Source organism: Gigantopelta aegis, chromosome 8 (genome assembly GCF_016097555.1).
Source record: "Gigantopelta aegis isolate Gae_Host chromosome 8, Gae_host_genome, whole genome shotgun sequence".
NCBI classification, from domain to species: Eukaryota; Metazoa; Mollusca; class Gastropoda; order Neomphalida; family Peltospiridae; genus Gigantopelta; species Gigantopelta aegis.
Window position 1 is genome coordinate 17196581 of NC_054706.1, and position 15966 is coordinate 17212546.

Sequence of the window (15966 nt, forward strand, 5' to 3'; positions counted from 1 at the left end):
CTACTAAAGCAATACATGTCCCCTACCGGGCTCGAAGTTTTCTTATCTCCTAAATATATGGGCTATACCTCTGTGAAAAGTTGGTAAATCAACATGAAAGTTAAATCTGTAACCGTACATGATAAAACTATATACAAAATTTCATCTCAATTTTTAGGCATTGCAAAACAAAAGTGGAAAATAAATTTTCATATCTCATAAGTTCAAGGGCCATAACTCTGTACCAAATTGATAAATTGTCATGAAATTCAAACTTGATCTGTAACAGTACATGATAAAGTTGTACACAAAATTTCAGATAAGTATCTCTAGGCATTCTAAAGAAATGATCCAGAAACTATGTGGGACAGACTGACAGAAGGACAGATGAAACCTATAGTCCCCTCTGAATGAACTGGTAGGGGGACTAATAACTGGGTTTTTGTTATTTTTTAAGTTTAATAGATAATTTGGTGAAATTTTCTGCTAACCATGAAAGTGAAAATAATTTTCATCTGGGTTTCTTCTCCACCCTCCACTTGCTCGTAACTTCAGTTTTTTTCTGCACAGGAAAGGTGAGTGATCACTCCCACTCTCCACACTCGCCTGGAAAGCTTTACAAGAATGGAAAATTGATTGCCTTGCATTATTTCAGGAGCGTGATCTACAGCTAACCTTCGGTGCGTTTAGCCAGACCCATGGAAATTAAGGAAATTTATTTAATGACTCGCTCAACACATTTCATTTACGGTTATATGGTTAAGGACCACACACATTGAGAGAGGAAACCCGCTGTCGTTACTTCATGGGCTTCTCTTTTTCGATTAGCAGCAAGGCATCTTTTATATGCACCATCCCAGATTTGATAGTACATACCACAGCCTTTGTTACAGCACTGTTGGAACGAGAAATAATTCAACGAGGACCGGTCCTAGACTGACCGCACATCAAACTACGTCCTGCCCCTCAGCCAGACCTAGTGGAAAAACGTCCACTAGACTGGTTTATGCGCTTCACCTTAAACAAAATGATCACATCGGGAACCAATCAAATAGTTTGCGAACTGGCTGAACTTGGGACTTGTTATCGCCCATGACAAAGACTAAATATTAAATGGCAGGGTTCCACAGCATTTGACCTACATGTAGTTGAGGCAGTCACACATTTTAAAAAGCTAGCATTGGAAAAACATGAACAGTGCTGTTTTTTTCTTCAGATTTATGGCTATGTTAAAGTTTGTTTTATTTAACGACACCAGTAGAGCGCATTGATTAAGTAATTGTCAGCTATTGGATGTCAAACATTTGGTAATTTGACATATAGTCTACTCTTTTCGATTAGCAGCAAGGGATCTTTTATATGTACCATCCTAGACAGGATAGCACATACTCAGCCTTTGATATTCCAGTCGTGTTGCACTGGCTGGAACAAGAAATAGCCCAATGGGCCCACCGAAGGAGATCAATCCCAAACTGACTACACATCAAGCAAGCACATTACCACTGGGCATACAAAAGATATAATAGAAAATGTGGCAAGTTTGCTCTTGAGACGTGTGTGTGTCGGGATTTATCTCAAGTCGGTTGAGTGCTCGCTTTAGGTGCTTGTGTTACAGGATCAAACCACCTCGGTGGATCCATTCGGCTAATTGTTTTTTTGGTTTCTTGTTCCAACCAGTGCACCACAACTGGTCAAAAAGTTTGTTTTATTTAATGACACCACTGGAGCATATTGATTATTATAGACCATTGGATGTCAAACGTGGTTATTCCGACTTATAGTCATCCGGGGAAACCTGCTACATTTTTCTTAATGCATAAAGGAATCTTTTTATGCACTTTCCCACAGACAGGAAAGCACATACCACAGCCTTTGTCCAGTTGTGATGCACTGGTTGGAACGAGAAAACCCCCAATCAGTTGAATGGGTCCACCGAGGTGGTTTGATCCTACAACACGAGGACCTCAAGCGAGCACAACTGGTCAAAGGCCATAGTATGTGCTTTCCTGTCTGGTCAAAGGCCATAGTATGTGCTTTCCTGTCTGGGAAAATGCATATAAAAAGATCTCTTGCTGCACAAGAAAATATGTAGCGGGTTTCCCCTGATGACTATGTTTCACATCCAATATCTGATGATTAATTAATCAATCAATCAATGTGCTCTAGTGGTGTTGTTGAATAAAACAAACTCAAGACGTGTCAGAACTGTCAAATGTTTGACATCCAGTAGCTGGTAATTGATAAATTAAGTAATGTACTAGTGGTAACGTTAACACTTTCGTAACATGATGGCATGCGACACGTCATCAATTTAATAATGCTGTGAACATGCAGCGCAACTTGAAAATAATAGTAAACAAAATATGAAAGAACAGATTAAAAATAATAATAATAAAAGTGTGTAGTATAAAAAGTTTTTATTATATTTCATACTTTGATACATATCACAAATGATAGTATGCATCAACAATAAGCATTGTTACAAAAGCAAGTAGTGCTGAGCTTTAGATCATGTGTGTTCTATAAAGGCCAACATGTGAGACTTGTTTCACTATATTTGAGCCATGTGCTACTTGTACATTTAATCAAGGCACAGCAGCTAAAAACCATACAAGAAGGCTACTATTTCTCACACATAAATTTTTGAATTTAAAAAAAAATAATTATGGTTTATTGTACCCAATTTATTCACCCCCCAAAATGTAATGTTATTGGTATAACTACTGTCTGCAATTTTTATTTATTTATTAAGTTCATTACTTTATCAAGTGTTTTTATACTAATCTATATATATCTGACTACTACTTAAATTTTGATTTATCAGTGTATGGAAAGACAAATTACATTTTCAGCCATGCATAAGCACATTATTCACTTCATACAAGTGTAACAAGTAACAATTTTTTTTAATTAAAACTAAAATAGCTAAAATAATGCAAGCATTTTTAAATATACTGATTAATAAAATTTGATTAAACAAAGTATACTGCACGTAAGGATTTTATTTACTTCCGAAAACTATAATTATACTTATAAAAACTAAAACGTAAATAACTTGTTTTAATTTTACAGCTTAATTTTTTTTAATTTAAAACAAAATTAGATCTATAGCTTTCAGCAAAGAACATATGGTTGAGATGACACGTAGAGCAATGATTAAAAAGGCAAACTTACAAGTGGTTTTCTTTATTATTATATCCTAATAATTTCTACAGCAATAGGGACGGATCAGATATGAGTTTTTGGTTGATACTCTGTGTAAAAGTGTAGTGTTTCCAAAAGGAAATGCATGATTTAAGAAAAATAAGCAGTCGGGGAAGATAAAACCATGCCGATATTTGACAATACTTCCAAATAATTGGCTAAAAACAAGTATCCTACCCATACTGGATGTAATTGTAAACTTAAAGTGTCTTTACAACAAAATAGTTTAAATATGAAACATCAAAATTTCTTGGTACATAGTAATATCTTGTTATCTTAAACACCCATTTATTTTAACACATAAGATAGTTTTATAGACATCCGATTGGCTGCTTCATGGCGATGACCTACATGTCAAATCTGAAATGTTCAGTAAAATTAACACTAAATGCACATGTCTAATGGTGATTCACATTAACATGATAAGTACCGTAAATAACAGAAAAAGACATTTCTTTTTTTGCAAAACCTTGTTTTTGAAGATACATAAAACTTCACTAAGAAATGGATTATTGTACTCGATGTCCGTTAGAAAAAACCATTTACCTTGAAACTTATTTTAAAACATATTCACTTTTATTTTGCTTGTTATGTTAGGCTCAAACTGCCAACTGCCTGCAGACACTTTACCAACTTTCTGATGTTATGACTTCTACGATGGTCCACTTGAGTTGTGAATGCACTCGGACTAACAACTGGGTGTCGTATTTAACTGTAATGTGTACTCAGACTAACTAACAGCAAACGTCTAGCCCTATTCATTTTAAATTTTTAATCAGATACGACGGCCATCGAAGAAGTTGTAAGATCGCTCAGACTAGCAATTGGACCATTGTAGAAGTCATGACAGGCAGTCTGATCCTTGCATTAAATACAACTTAATAACTAGAGATAAATGATACTGGGGTATCTAACGGCCACTGTGTCAATGTCATACATGAATTTCCATGCATTTGAACTCAGTCACTATTGGATCTTTCAAAAACACAAATACGGCTATTTTATAAATGGGCTGTCAATAAATAAAATGGATTTCGTCATGACATTTATATAATGCAGTGATATGAATTTGAATAAATACGATTATAATGAATGATAATAGAAACAGATCTTTAAATGCTTACTGTCAACAATTCTTTTGATTGATTATTTAACGATCTATTGGGCGAACATGATTCAGCCCAGCATTGTTAGCTATATTACACAAATGTATAATACAACAAAAAAGAAACATTACGTAATAGTGTTATAATCTTCAAGTTTTGATGTCTATTCATCTAACATACATAAAATATATCATTTACATTCAGTCAATGGGCTGTTCCAAACAGGTTCAAATTGGGATGGGGGGGGGGGGAGGAGGTGGTATTCACTAACATATTTAATTTGTGAAGCCCCTTGATATAATAATAATAAATGCTGATATGTTATATTTACTCACTTAAGTGAAAGGGTTTGTCATACATACAGCTGTGTAATATCAATAATATATCATCCATAATATACAATAAATATAAGCCCTCCTCCCGCCTAAATAACATTCATACACGTATGTTTCTATTTCATATTAAATACACCATTACTATAACCTCATTCAGTCTGTGTAATATATAATTTGGTTCTAATGGGCACAAAATATTAGTTCAATCTTGGTGGATGTGGGTAATTTTTGGCATGCTTTCATCAGAGAATTGTTCAAGCACGCCTGTTATGGACACAACATCTGCCTTTGACAGAGAGTTCTATCCAAGACAGGGTTCAATCTTTAAATTAAATGCACATTTATATGGCTCGGATTTTTGCAGGTTTTACCAAATCTACCAGCCCTGGATTTTTTTAGCTTATCTTGTAGAAATGACTGTTTTATCACAGCAACTATCATACATAATTCACTAGACAAAACTTTTTAGACAGCTAGTAACTCTCCATTTAACTCAACAGTTATTGAACCATGCTGAAAATCTGACAAAATGATAAGCATTGTTTATTATGCATATTACTTACACATATTTTGCAGGGCTTCTAGGATTTTTATAAAATCCACTAGCCATGGGATCAGCGATTTAAAACATTTACTAGCCAATGATTAAAAAGTCACCAGCCCTACTTTACTTCCAAGTTAATACAATTGTACTAAATAATAGTAATGATCAGATATGTCACCTAAAGAGGGAGACAGAGCTTAAAAACACTAACATTAGGGGGTTGGGGTGGGAGCAGGATATTCATATTTATAAAATCTTAACTGCAACATTTAACCAAAAAAATATGCACTAGCCGTCGGGCATGGAAAAAGTAGTTATTTACTAGCCCAAAATTGAATGTCACTAGCCATGGGAGTGGGGGCTACCATAATCTAGAAGCCCTGTATTTTGGTAATTTATGTACATTGTATCATGAAAACAAATTTCAAATTTTAACATGAATGTAAAGTTATCTGACTGGGATTTCCTAGCAGGAACATATTAAATGAATAAATAAGGATTGAATTAATCAGTGAAGTTAAGTAAAAAATATAATCTGGATGATCTACATGTATGGATCAGGGGCCTAATTCACTAAACTCTTGCAACTTTGCGATCTCGCAGTGCAATGCTAAAAGACTTGCAAAGAGGATGCTTTGTTGTCTAGCAGAGCCTAAGAGAGCTTTGTGAATTAGGCCCCTGGATTTTTGTCAGTGTTTTTTTGTTTTGTTGTAAATACATGATTAACAGAATATTAACAACATAAACTTTAAAAAGACACAATGGTACATAAAATATAAAAGCTGGACATTAAAACTACTTTTTTTATAATATATATATATATATATATATATATATATATATATATATATATATATATATATATATATAACCATCAATATTGGTGCCAAGAGTATGATATTTTGGTTTGTTTTGGTGGGGCTTACTACAAGTAACAAAATGTAGATAAATGTTGGCCTAATAAAGGAGGCAAAGGATTTATATTATTTTATTTACTGTCTCATATAGCCTACAAATATACACATCCATTTTAATTTTGGACTTTTGGACTACTGAACCTTCAGACTACTGAACCTAGGGTTAGGGTTATGGTTAGTGTTGAACCTTCAGACTATAGAGCTGTAACCATGAAAAAGTCTCACCAAGTTTTTCACTAACCCGAAAAAATTAGTGACCTCATAACAGTAAAATAATAAGTAGGACTACTATTCCAGAATTGATCACAAGGGGAAAGGTAATTTTAAAAAATATACTCATCGCTCACAATATATGATTCTATTTGAATCAAAAAATGAAAGGGATCTTTTATATGTACCATCCTAGACAGGATAGCACATACTCAGCCTTTGATTTTCCAGTCGTGTTGCACTGGCTGGAACAAGAAATAGCCCAATGGGCCCACCGAAGGAGATCAATCCCAAACTGACTACACATCAAGCAAGCACATTACCACTGGGCATACAAAAGATATAATAGAAAATGTGGCAAGTTTGCTCTCGAGACGTGTGTGTGTCGGGATTTATCTCAAGTCGGTTGAGTGCTCGCTTTAGGTGCTTGTGTTACAGGATCAAACCACCTCGGTGGATCCATTCGGCTAATTGTTTTTTGGGTTTCTTGTTCCAACCAGTGCACCACAACTGGTCAAAAAGTTTGTTTTATTTAATGACACCACTGGAGCATATTGATTATTATAGACCATTGGATGTCAAACGTGGTTATTCCGACTTATAGTCATCCGGGGAAAGGTAATTTTAAAAAATATACTCATCGCTCACAATATATGATTCTATTTGAATCAAAAAATGAAAAGAAAAGCACCTTATTGCATGTTCACGTGTAAATTTCACAACCATAATTTACACAACCATTGGTACAAATGTATCTGTAATGCATGCATATACATTTCATGACGTGAGGGTGGTTATGAACAACAGTAAATTTATGTCTTTATTTTTTTCCCCAATTTACAGTAAGGCCACACAAAATACATTGCTGGTCGGAGGTCAGTGCGTGTGTCGATTTTAATCCTACACATCAACATCTAAAAAAAAATTCAAATTTCCACGGTAGCTACAATAGCGCCATCTATACCAGAAATAATGCTGATACACATTTTGGTTCCAAACGAGGTCATTTGGGTCAGTCATTAAAGTTACCTTTGCTATATGGAAAATGTGATGGAAAACATTTAAGGTACCAAGGTCAATGGAGGGACACCATGGCCAATGAGGAGGGATCAAGGCAAATGAGGAGGACATTAGAAAAAAAAGAAAAAAGACAGAAATGAGAAGAAAAAACCCCAAATCCAACCTCGAATTGCTGCATCAATTTTGTAACTTTGGTCTGACCAGAGGCCGACTGTATAATATATTTTGTACAACTGTGGTACCTTTCACGCCACCCCCTCCCCCCAACCTTCACTTCATGTAATAATTTATGGAATAGTCTTAATTATAACAATTAGAATATCCTTCTGTCCAAAAGAATATTCTTTTGTCTCCGTCCCAGTATTCATTTAAACATCCACATATACTGCTGACATAAAAAAATAACACTTGATATACAACATAATTATATTCATTGTATATAAATTACTTTCAGCTTCAGTCCCTTTTTTTAATGTGCTAAAAATAGCTATTATGACTTTAATCCATTTGAACACAATACATTAATGTGGGTTTTATTTTGTGCACACAAAATAACATTTCTTCTATTATTTTAGAAAAAAATCCAAAACAGTTGAGACCATAATTTTGTCCATGTATTATGATATAGCCACAATAAACTTTTGTTACTCCAACGTATCACAGTCTAGCTATATACAATGTACAACTTCTCATCACAAAATAACATTACTGACAATTGATATAGTTCACATTTTCAACAACTCAAACAACAAACCTCATTAAAACCAGTACCTAATTCACTCAACTGTAGCAACTTTGCGATCCCATAGCGCAATGCAAAAAGACTTGTAAGGATAATGCGATGTTACTTCAAACAGCTTTCTTAATTAGACACCAGGCCTGGTGCTTATAAAACGTTTTAGGGTCTAGACACGAGACTCTAACGGAGTCTGAGACACTAATGTCATGACAACTCCATACAAATTGTATGTGTGTGACGTCATTAGAGATTGAGTCTGGACTCTTATAAAGTTTAATAAGCACAGGCCCAGGGTCCATATGTTGAAGCTACATTAGCACTACAAAATCGTAAAACAATTGTAAACTATGACGTCACTATTGTGTCTACTGTATTGATGTCATAGCCTACAATGGTTTTATGATAACGCTAAGATAACTTCGAAAATCCCTAACCAGATCTTGAAATCCACAATGCTTTCTCTTTATTACCGGTAGTTTAAGATCCATCTTTAACCAGATTGTACAGAGACCACAATTAGTCACATTCTAGAGAAACGTGCATATCCATGACACACAAAAGCAGTGTGTCAACAGTAAATTTGTTTTCACTCCAATTTCATTTTAACATGAGACGTCATCATCATCATCGTAGTCCTCGTCAGACGGATGGTGATGGTGAAGATCCTGATCTGGATCTGAAGTCGTGCCATCAGTAGATATAACAAAGCCAGTTTTAGTACTTTTTCAGGTTTCTTCATATTTCTTTTTTTTGTGCTTATGTTCAATTAAAATTCAAGGAGGCTGTCATGACCACACACCTCAGCTATCTGGGCTGTCTGTCCAGAACAGTGGTTAATGGTTACTTGTTAATGGTTATTGAAAGAGAAGTCAGTGTAGTGGCCTTACATCTGTCCACTAATTGTTAACTCACTCTGGGTGGGAGCCAGTACTGGGGTGCATACCCAGTACTTTCCAGTCTTTAGTCAGATAGCTTAACCATTACACATTTAAGCTAGTGAAGTAAAACCTCACTCCATTTCATTTTAATTTATTTTCATTTTTATAGTTCAAGCATGCTGTCCTGGGCACACATCTGTCTGGTCAGAGAGAAGTCAGTGTGGTGGTTTTACGTTATCAACATTATACGGTCAACACGCTGCCACCACACAGCTGGTATGCAGTGCTAGCACAGCAAGTCTTCATCTGATGAATTGTAATGGCACAATGGTTAAACAGAATGCTTATTTTAATTTAGATAAGAAACCACAGATTTCCAAAATTCATAAAGAAAACAACCTGAGCTGGTATGACTGTACTTCACGAATGGTTTTACTTGATAGATGCAAAACTTACAAACATCACTGGAATTTAAAATGTTATGTTTTCACCATTGCTACTGGCATATTTCACAACACATTACAAGGATATTTTGTATTCACCATCATCCTAGACTGAATAAACCCAGGCCGTACCTAGTGGGGAGGGGGCAAGAGGGAGGACAGTTGCTCTCACACACAAAATACAAAAAGGTTATCTTTTTCTGTAGATCAAGAAGATCCTCTATACTGTAACTGATTTCTGTTGAATACTGTCTTCCTTTTTCACTTTAGGCTAGGTATGGCCATGTAAACCGGCCACTTAACACTGACCGATATTTGTGACTGGCAACATATTATTTTTGCTTTATCATTATCTGTAATCAAAGTAGCAAAGCAACTTTAAAATGATTTTTTTAACAATGGATTTCAATTGAATGCTGCGTGATGAGATGAATGGATTGGAAACCAGGATGCATGGATCATAAACCAGGATGCATGGATCATCTTTTCTTCACAGAAACACTGGTTTTGGGACGAAGAGCTGCAAAAGAAATACATAATATTATTTAATTCATGTTACTTTTAATATGAACTTAATCAGGAACTTACCAAATGATTACAGATTTCCACTGATAGTTGCATATAATTTATTTTTAACAAATATAAAATTTATTTTAAAGAAAAATTCAAGTAAAAGATATTCCATTAAATTTTTTATTTTTTATTTTTACAAATGCATTGTGATGAACATCCATAAACCAAGTTTCATTAATCCAGGACTTGTAGTTTGTCAGCAATATAGTTAAACGCTAAACTTGGAACATTGTACTAAACGTAAAAGCTGTAACCTTCATTGCCACTGCCACTGCATCCCTTACTACTGATGAAAAAATGTAGCGGGTTTCCTCTCTAAGACTATATGTAAAAATTACCAAATGCTTGACATCCAATAGCTGATGATTAATAAATTAATGTGCTCTAGCAGTGTCGTTAAACAAATAAAGTTGAAACTTCAATATAAGTGAGATAAATAACTTGCAGTACGTACCCTGATTGGCAGGTTTCCCCGACTGAGCTGTTTTGGGATCGGAGTATTTTGTGACAATCTTCTTGTCATTTAACAGCTGTACATCCTGGTCCTGTGGTTGGTTACTGCAAAAACAGACGTAAAACAATAACAATACATGCATCTACTAAACGAGTATACATACTATGATCATTATTTAAAAATACAATTTATACATCCACTAAATTTTTCATATTGTCGGGTATCAAAACAAAGTTTTAAATAAAGTTGTATTTGTTTAATCAGATATTGTTCAGAATGAAATAATGCTTTCAACATATTGCAATGTGTGGTGTTATTTTAAAATTATGATTCAGAGGCAACTGGTTTTGCAAAAATGAAAAATGTATGTTTCTGCACTGACTAAGTAGAGTAATAACTTTGTCAGTTTAGTGATAAATAACTACAAAATAATCTATCCTCTACATAACCTTTGCATAATTAACTCATGAATTTCGAAATTGTAATGTGCTGTTACATGGCGTCAACAGTGGGTTCCTCGAGAATTCTGAGTAACAAAAAAAAAGAAAGAAACAAAAATCTATCAAACAGCACTTGGTTCTTCAACATCAAGGATTTAAGGGTGGAAAACGTATGTAATAGCTGACATCAAAGACATATTGTCAGTCATCCTATAATTATTTATTTCTGCTATTAAATAAAAGAGTTTTATTTTGTTTGAAAGACATTTTTTTCAAGTAATAATCTAAACCTTTCAAAACAAAATTTAAGAACTAATTTTTGTCATTATACAACCCTGATACAGCCCCATTAATTTAAAAGTTTATGGTTTACTGTTAATACCCAGATTGAAATCCAGTCCGAATTGTATGCCTGTGAAATACCTGATGATGGTAGTTTTCTCTCTCTTGAGTATTTCCTTGTTGTTTGTGAACAGCACAGTATGGTATGGTTGGGATCCCTCGCAGGTGGGCAAGATTCCTCGCGCCCCTTGGGTCACCATTTTGAGGCAGCCATTATATATGAGTAGGTCATCAACCAATAACTGTTGGAGAAAAAAAAGACATCGATAACAAATGCCAAACATTGAAACTGCAGTCTCAAGCATGTTTTAGAAATTATTTAACCAAATAGAATACATGTTGATCATTAACAGTAAAACAAAACAATATTCAAGAAAGGTTTACAATTTAAATTTAAAAAAAAGAAAAAAAAGGTAGTAATTTTCTTACTGTTGCAAGTGATTCTTCGATATCCTTTAGCTTACTGTCTAATCTATGTGACATAAAACTATATTATTCAAATTTTAACACATAAAAATGAGTGTTGTTCCTTTGGTTCGTGTTAAAATATAAAAAAACCTTGATAAGATTCTTGCACGGAAAATATTACCCTAATTAAAAACAAAATATTTTATTTGGCAGAACATTTGTCTTTTACTTGATGGACATGTTTGATTTTCTATCATTGTGCAAATCATCTCATAGTGTTTATGAATAACCAGTAAATAATTTCTTGAGATTTAACATTGCTATGATTTGTGATCTGGGACAAAAACATTTTTTTGAAAAAGCCCCAAAAAACAAAAACAAAATATCTTGATTACAATTGTACTTTTTATAAAACCTCCAAAAAATCTATATTTTGAAAACGAAGCACTAATGAAAAAAACCCATCAAATATAATTTAACAATGTGTAGAATTGACAACTTACTGCAAAATCTTTAGTCCCCCGAGCTGGTGATTTGCTGTAGTTCCACACTTTTATCATTGAAATGCTGGTTGGCTGGTCAAATATTACATATACACGATTCATCTGTGAAAAGAAGTCACTGATTGTCACAAATTACATCAATTCAATAAAAGAAATATTTAAACAGAACACATCTTAAGGAATTATTTACAATGATTAATAATATTATGTATAAGAAGTCATCAAATTGTTTACTTTGCAACAAATATTTTTCTTGACATTTGTTATAATTTTAAAAGGCTAAGCTGGTATAAATGGTTTGTGTACAAGAACCATCAAGATCCACCCAGAATGCATAAAACTAAAACTGAGCTATCTGCCCTGCCCACCTCAACTACACATATATGAACAGAAGTTAGCTATTGCTGCTAATACCGGCCTCAGTGGTGTTGTGGTTAAGCCATCTGACATACGTCTGGTAGGTACATGGTTCACAGCCCGAGACGGAATCGCACCCAGAGTGAGTTTTAACAACTCAATGGGTTGACCACTACATCATCTTCTCTTTCACTAACAATTAACAACTAACAAACTGTCTTGGACAGACAGCCCAGATAGCTGAGGTGTGTGCCCGGGACAGCGTGCTTGAACCAGTAATTAGATATAAACACGAAAATAAGTTAAAATGAAATTTTAAAAATGCTGCTAATATAGGAGTGTTTAGGTAGAGTAACTCACTATTCCTGGTAAGATTGGAGCCAGCCACATGTGTCTTCCATCCATCGTACTGTTCTCTCCGTCAATTAGTTTATCCGGAGTTCGCACGTCATTCTGCACATTTTCCAACACATTCACACTGTCAGGATATGCAGTGATATCTAAGAAAAAATAAATATCCATAATAAAAATAACTAGATGAAATGTTAACAGAATTTTTTTTCTAGTGCAACAATTGACAGTTCTATAGTTCATCCCACCCTCCTACGAAAATGTTTTTTGTAAATAATTTAAGTTTGTTTTGACATAAGAAGAAAAGTAAATATGTTTTGGAAAGAACAAAAAAAATACTATTCTTGTGTGCAATTTAGAAAACAATTGGCTTAAAAAATAAATAAAAAATATAAATAAATAAATTCCATAGTATGAAAAAAGGCGTTCCCTGTGGGAAGGACTATCAGTTACATTTATATGTTTGTAATAAAATATAGGGCTGAATTCATAAAAGATATTTTTCCCTTAGTCATGTTGCATTTGCATAGTGTGGTTTATTTAAGTGAAATGAGTTCAACTCAGAATTAAATATACCCAAGCTAAATTTGTCGTAAGCATATTCGTTCAACCAGATAGCAAAAAAGAAAAGAGTTAGGGATATTATACCCAAAATAACAAACATCAGAAAGAAACTGTGAAAGTTCTAAAAGTACAATAGAGACTTACTATTGTCCATTAACTGAATACGATTGAAACATGAATCGTAAAACTCCAGTCCATTCAAACCAATATAATACTGGTCTCCCCACGTGGAAAATAACTGTAGCTGATAAATGACTTAAATGTTAAGGAAGAAAGACAATTAAATTTACAGGCTGGGTATAAAATACAATGGTTAAGAAGTCACTCACTTACTAATTAAACACTGTTTTTGTTTTAATCCATTAAACTTCAGAGATGGGATGTAGCCAAGTTCACCCAAGGTGCTATGCAGGGCTAGCTCTCCGAGTCCACAGAAAAGTTAGCCAAATTATCAATCAAACTTCAAAAACTGCAGATACCTAGTTATTTTCTAACAAAATATCAATTATTTAATAAAATTATTTCGCCAATTGTTTTTGAAATTCGCAGTTGTGAATTTGGCGAGTGCTAGAGCTAGCCCTACTATGGGTTGTAGGATTAATCATCATTGATAGTTGGGTTCTTCCCCGTTCCAACCAGTAACCCACATTCGGTATGTACTGTCCTGTCTATGGGAAAGTACGTACAAAAAAATAACTTGCTGCTGTATTGTGAGAAGCCTGTGTGATTGTAGTAAGATTTTCACTCATTCACTGGACCAAAGGGTCAGAAAAATCATGTGATAGCCACAAATAGCTGTAGTGTTAACAAACAAACTGCTATTCATTCACTACTAACTATGGTATGTTACAAAGGATACATCCACATGGCATCTGTACGACTTCGTATTCTAACCCAGCCTCACCAGGCATACTGAAAACAAAAGCAGAACCTACAATACTGATCCGAAATCAAGATTACTGTAACAGAAACATTACCACATTCAACATTTTATTTTACCATATAAAAAACCAACAACATTACAATTCATTCAGAAATCTTTAACACATCTAGTAAAAAAATTATTCAATTTTGGATTTTGGTTACTAACAAAGCTGAATAAACTATTCTGAGCAATGTGTTTATACTAAATTTTAACTCAATACTTTAAAAAACATTTTTAAAAATTTTAAATCTTGAAGAATTTAGGTTACACGTTTCCTTAGACTTCAACTTCATAGAGATTATTACACTCGCGTGTGTGTCATACTGATTTTATGAAATAAGTGTCAGCGAGAGCGAGGCTAATACATGAATCCTGACACGAGTTTTGTAAAATCAGTACGATTTACACATGTTTTAATTTCTTTATTATCCACATTATCCAAAATATTATTTTCATGAATAACAAGCTAGGACCATGTCAAAACGTGACAAATGTAACTAAAAAGAAACAATGAAACGACGTCATTTTGATAAGCGTTTACGCTGGCGAAGCCACATTAAGTTATGACGTTGCTTCACAAAATTACATCATTCGATGTGCACGTGAAATCATTATGACACACGTGGGTCATACTGGTTATATTTCCCTGAATATCTTGAACTATGTGGATAATAAAAATACTTACGAAACTGGGTAACTATTCTGGGGAGCCTGGTATGTCTGGAAGTTGATTTCTTGTGCAAAATCAAAATGACAGTTTCCGGTACCCTTCCTCACAAGATATCCTTCTGATGGAGACACTTGGCGGCCATCAATCTTAACATGAAGTATTCGAGCCTGAAAGAAAATAATAAAATGTGGTTATCAATGAAAAACATATTTTTTGTTTACAACCTTCACACAGATACCTCTCTTTTTTACAATGTTTATTATTATTTTTAATTTATTAAAAGTTCCATAATTTTTTTTATTAAAACATGCCAGAATAAAAATAGTATATTTGAAAATTTTTCAATATTTCAAGCTCACCCATAAGTATTTTCTGCTAATTCAAATTCAACCCCTCCCCCTTTGTTCTCCAAAAAAACATTTCATTAATATTATTAAATGCTCCATAAACAAATGTCAAGAATGAACAATTTTGTTGAAATGTTCCCTCATTAATATAGTACAGTTCCGACAATATGCAATAATTCAAGCTAATCCCTCTGTATATTCTGCCATGTTTTGACAAAATTTCAACTTCACCCCATGTAAATATCTTGTACCATGTTATTATAGAATTTCATCCTCACCCCTATGTAACTATTTTTGTGCCATTTCAGAGCTCGACCATAGCGGTACCCCAGGGTGTTTTGGCTATCCATTTGTTGCTCGGGTTACCAGATGTCTAAACCCAGTAGTCCGCTGGGCTACTAGATTTGTTTTGCTCATCCAGTTACTCAGCAATGAACAAGATGCTTAAACATCTAAAAAAACCCCACCTAAAACAATGTTTAAATAAAAGTAAATGATTTTGCCTTTTTTTAACTCTTTTTCAAATTTATTAAAATTGTGGGGCTACCAATTTTTACTGAGGGCTACCAGATTTTAAAACATGGTATCCCGGTGGGCTACCACTGAAAAACGTTAAGGTCAAGGCCTGCACATTCTGACAACATTTCAAGGTCACCC

At 34.1% G+C, this 15966-nt stretch overlaps 1 protein-coding gene across 1 annotated transcript in view; it reads right to left on the reverse strand.

Annotated features, from left to right (window-relative positions):
- Nucleotides 1–5473: 5473 nt before the first annotated feature.
- The window catches only part of LOC121379515 (katanin-interacting protein-like), a 44868-nt gene continuing 34375 nt past the window's right edge, over nt 5474–15966 (reverse strand). The window contains exons 19-26 of the mRNA XM_041508159.1: nt 14978–15129; nt 14227–14279; nt 13512–13622; nt 12813–12952; nt 12096–12197; nt 11266–11426; nt 10403–10506; nt 5474–9895 (exon numbers count right to left, since the gene is read on the reverse strand). Coding sequence (XP_041364093.1) covers nt 9855–9895; nt 10403–10506; nt 11266–11426; nt 12096–12197; nt 12813–12952; nt 13512–13622; nt 14227–14279; nt 14978–15129 — 864 coding nt within the window. The 3' untranslated portion in view covers nt 5474–9854. The remainder of the gene's footprint in view (nt 9896–10402; nt 10507–11265; nt 11427–12095; nt 12198–12812; nt 12953–13511; nt 13623–14226; nt 14280–14977; nt 15130–15966) is intronic.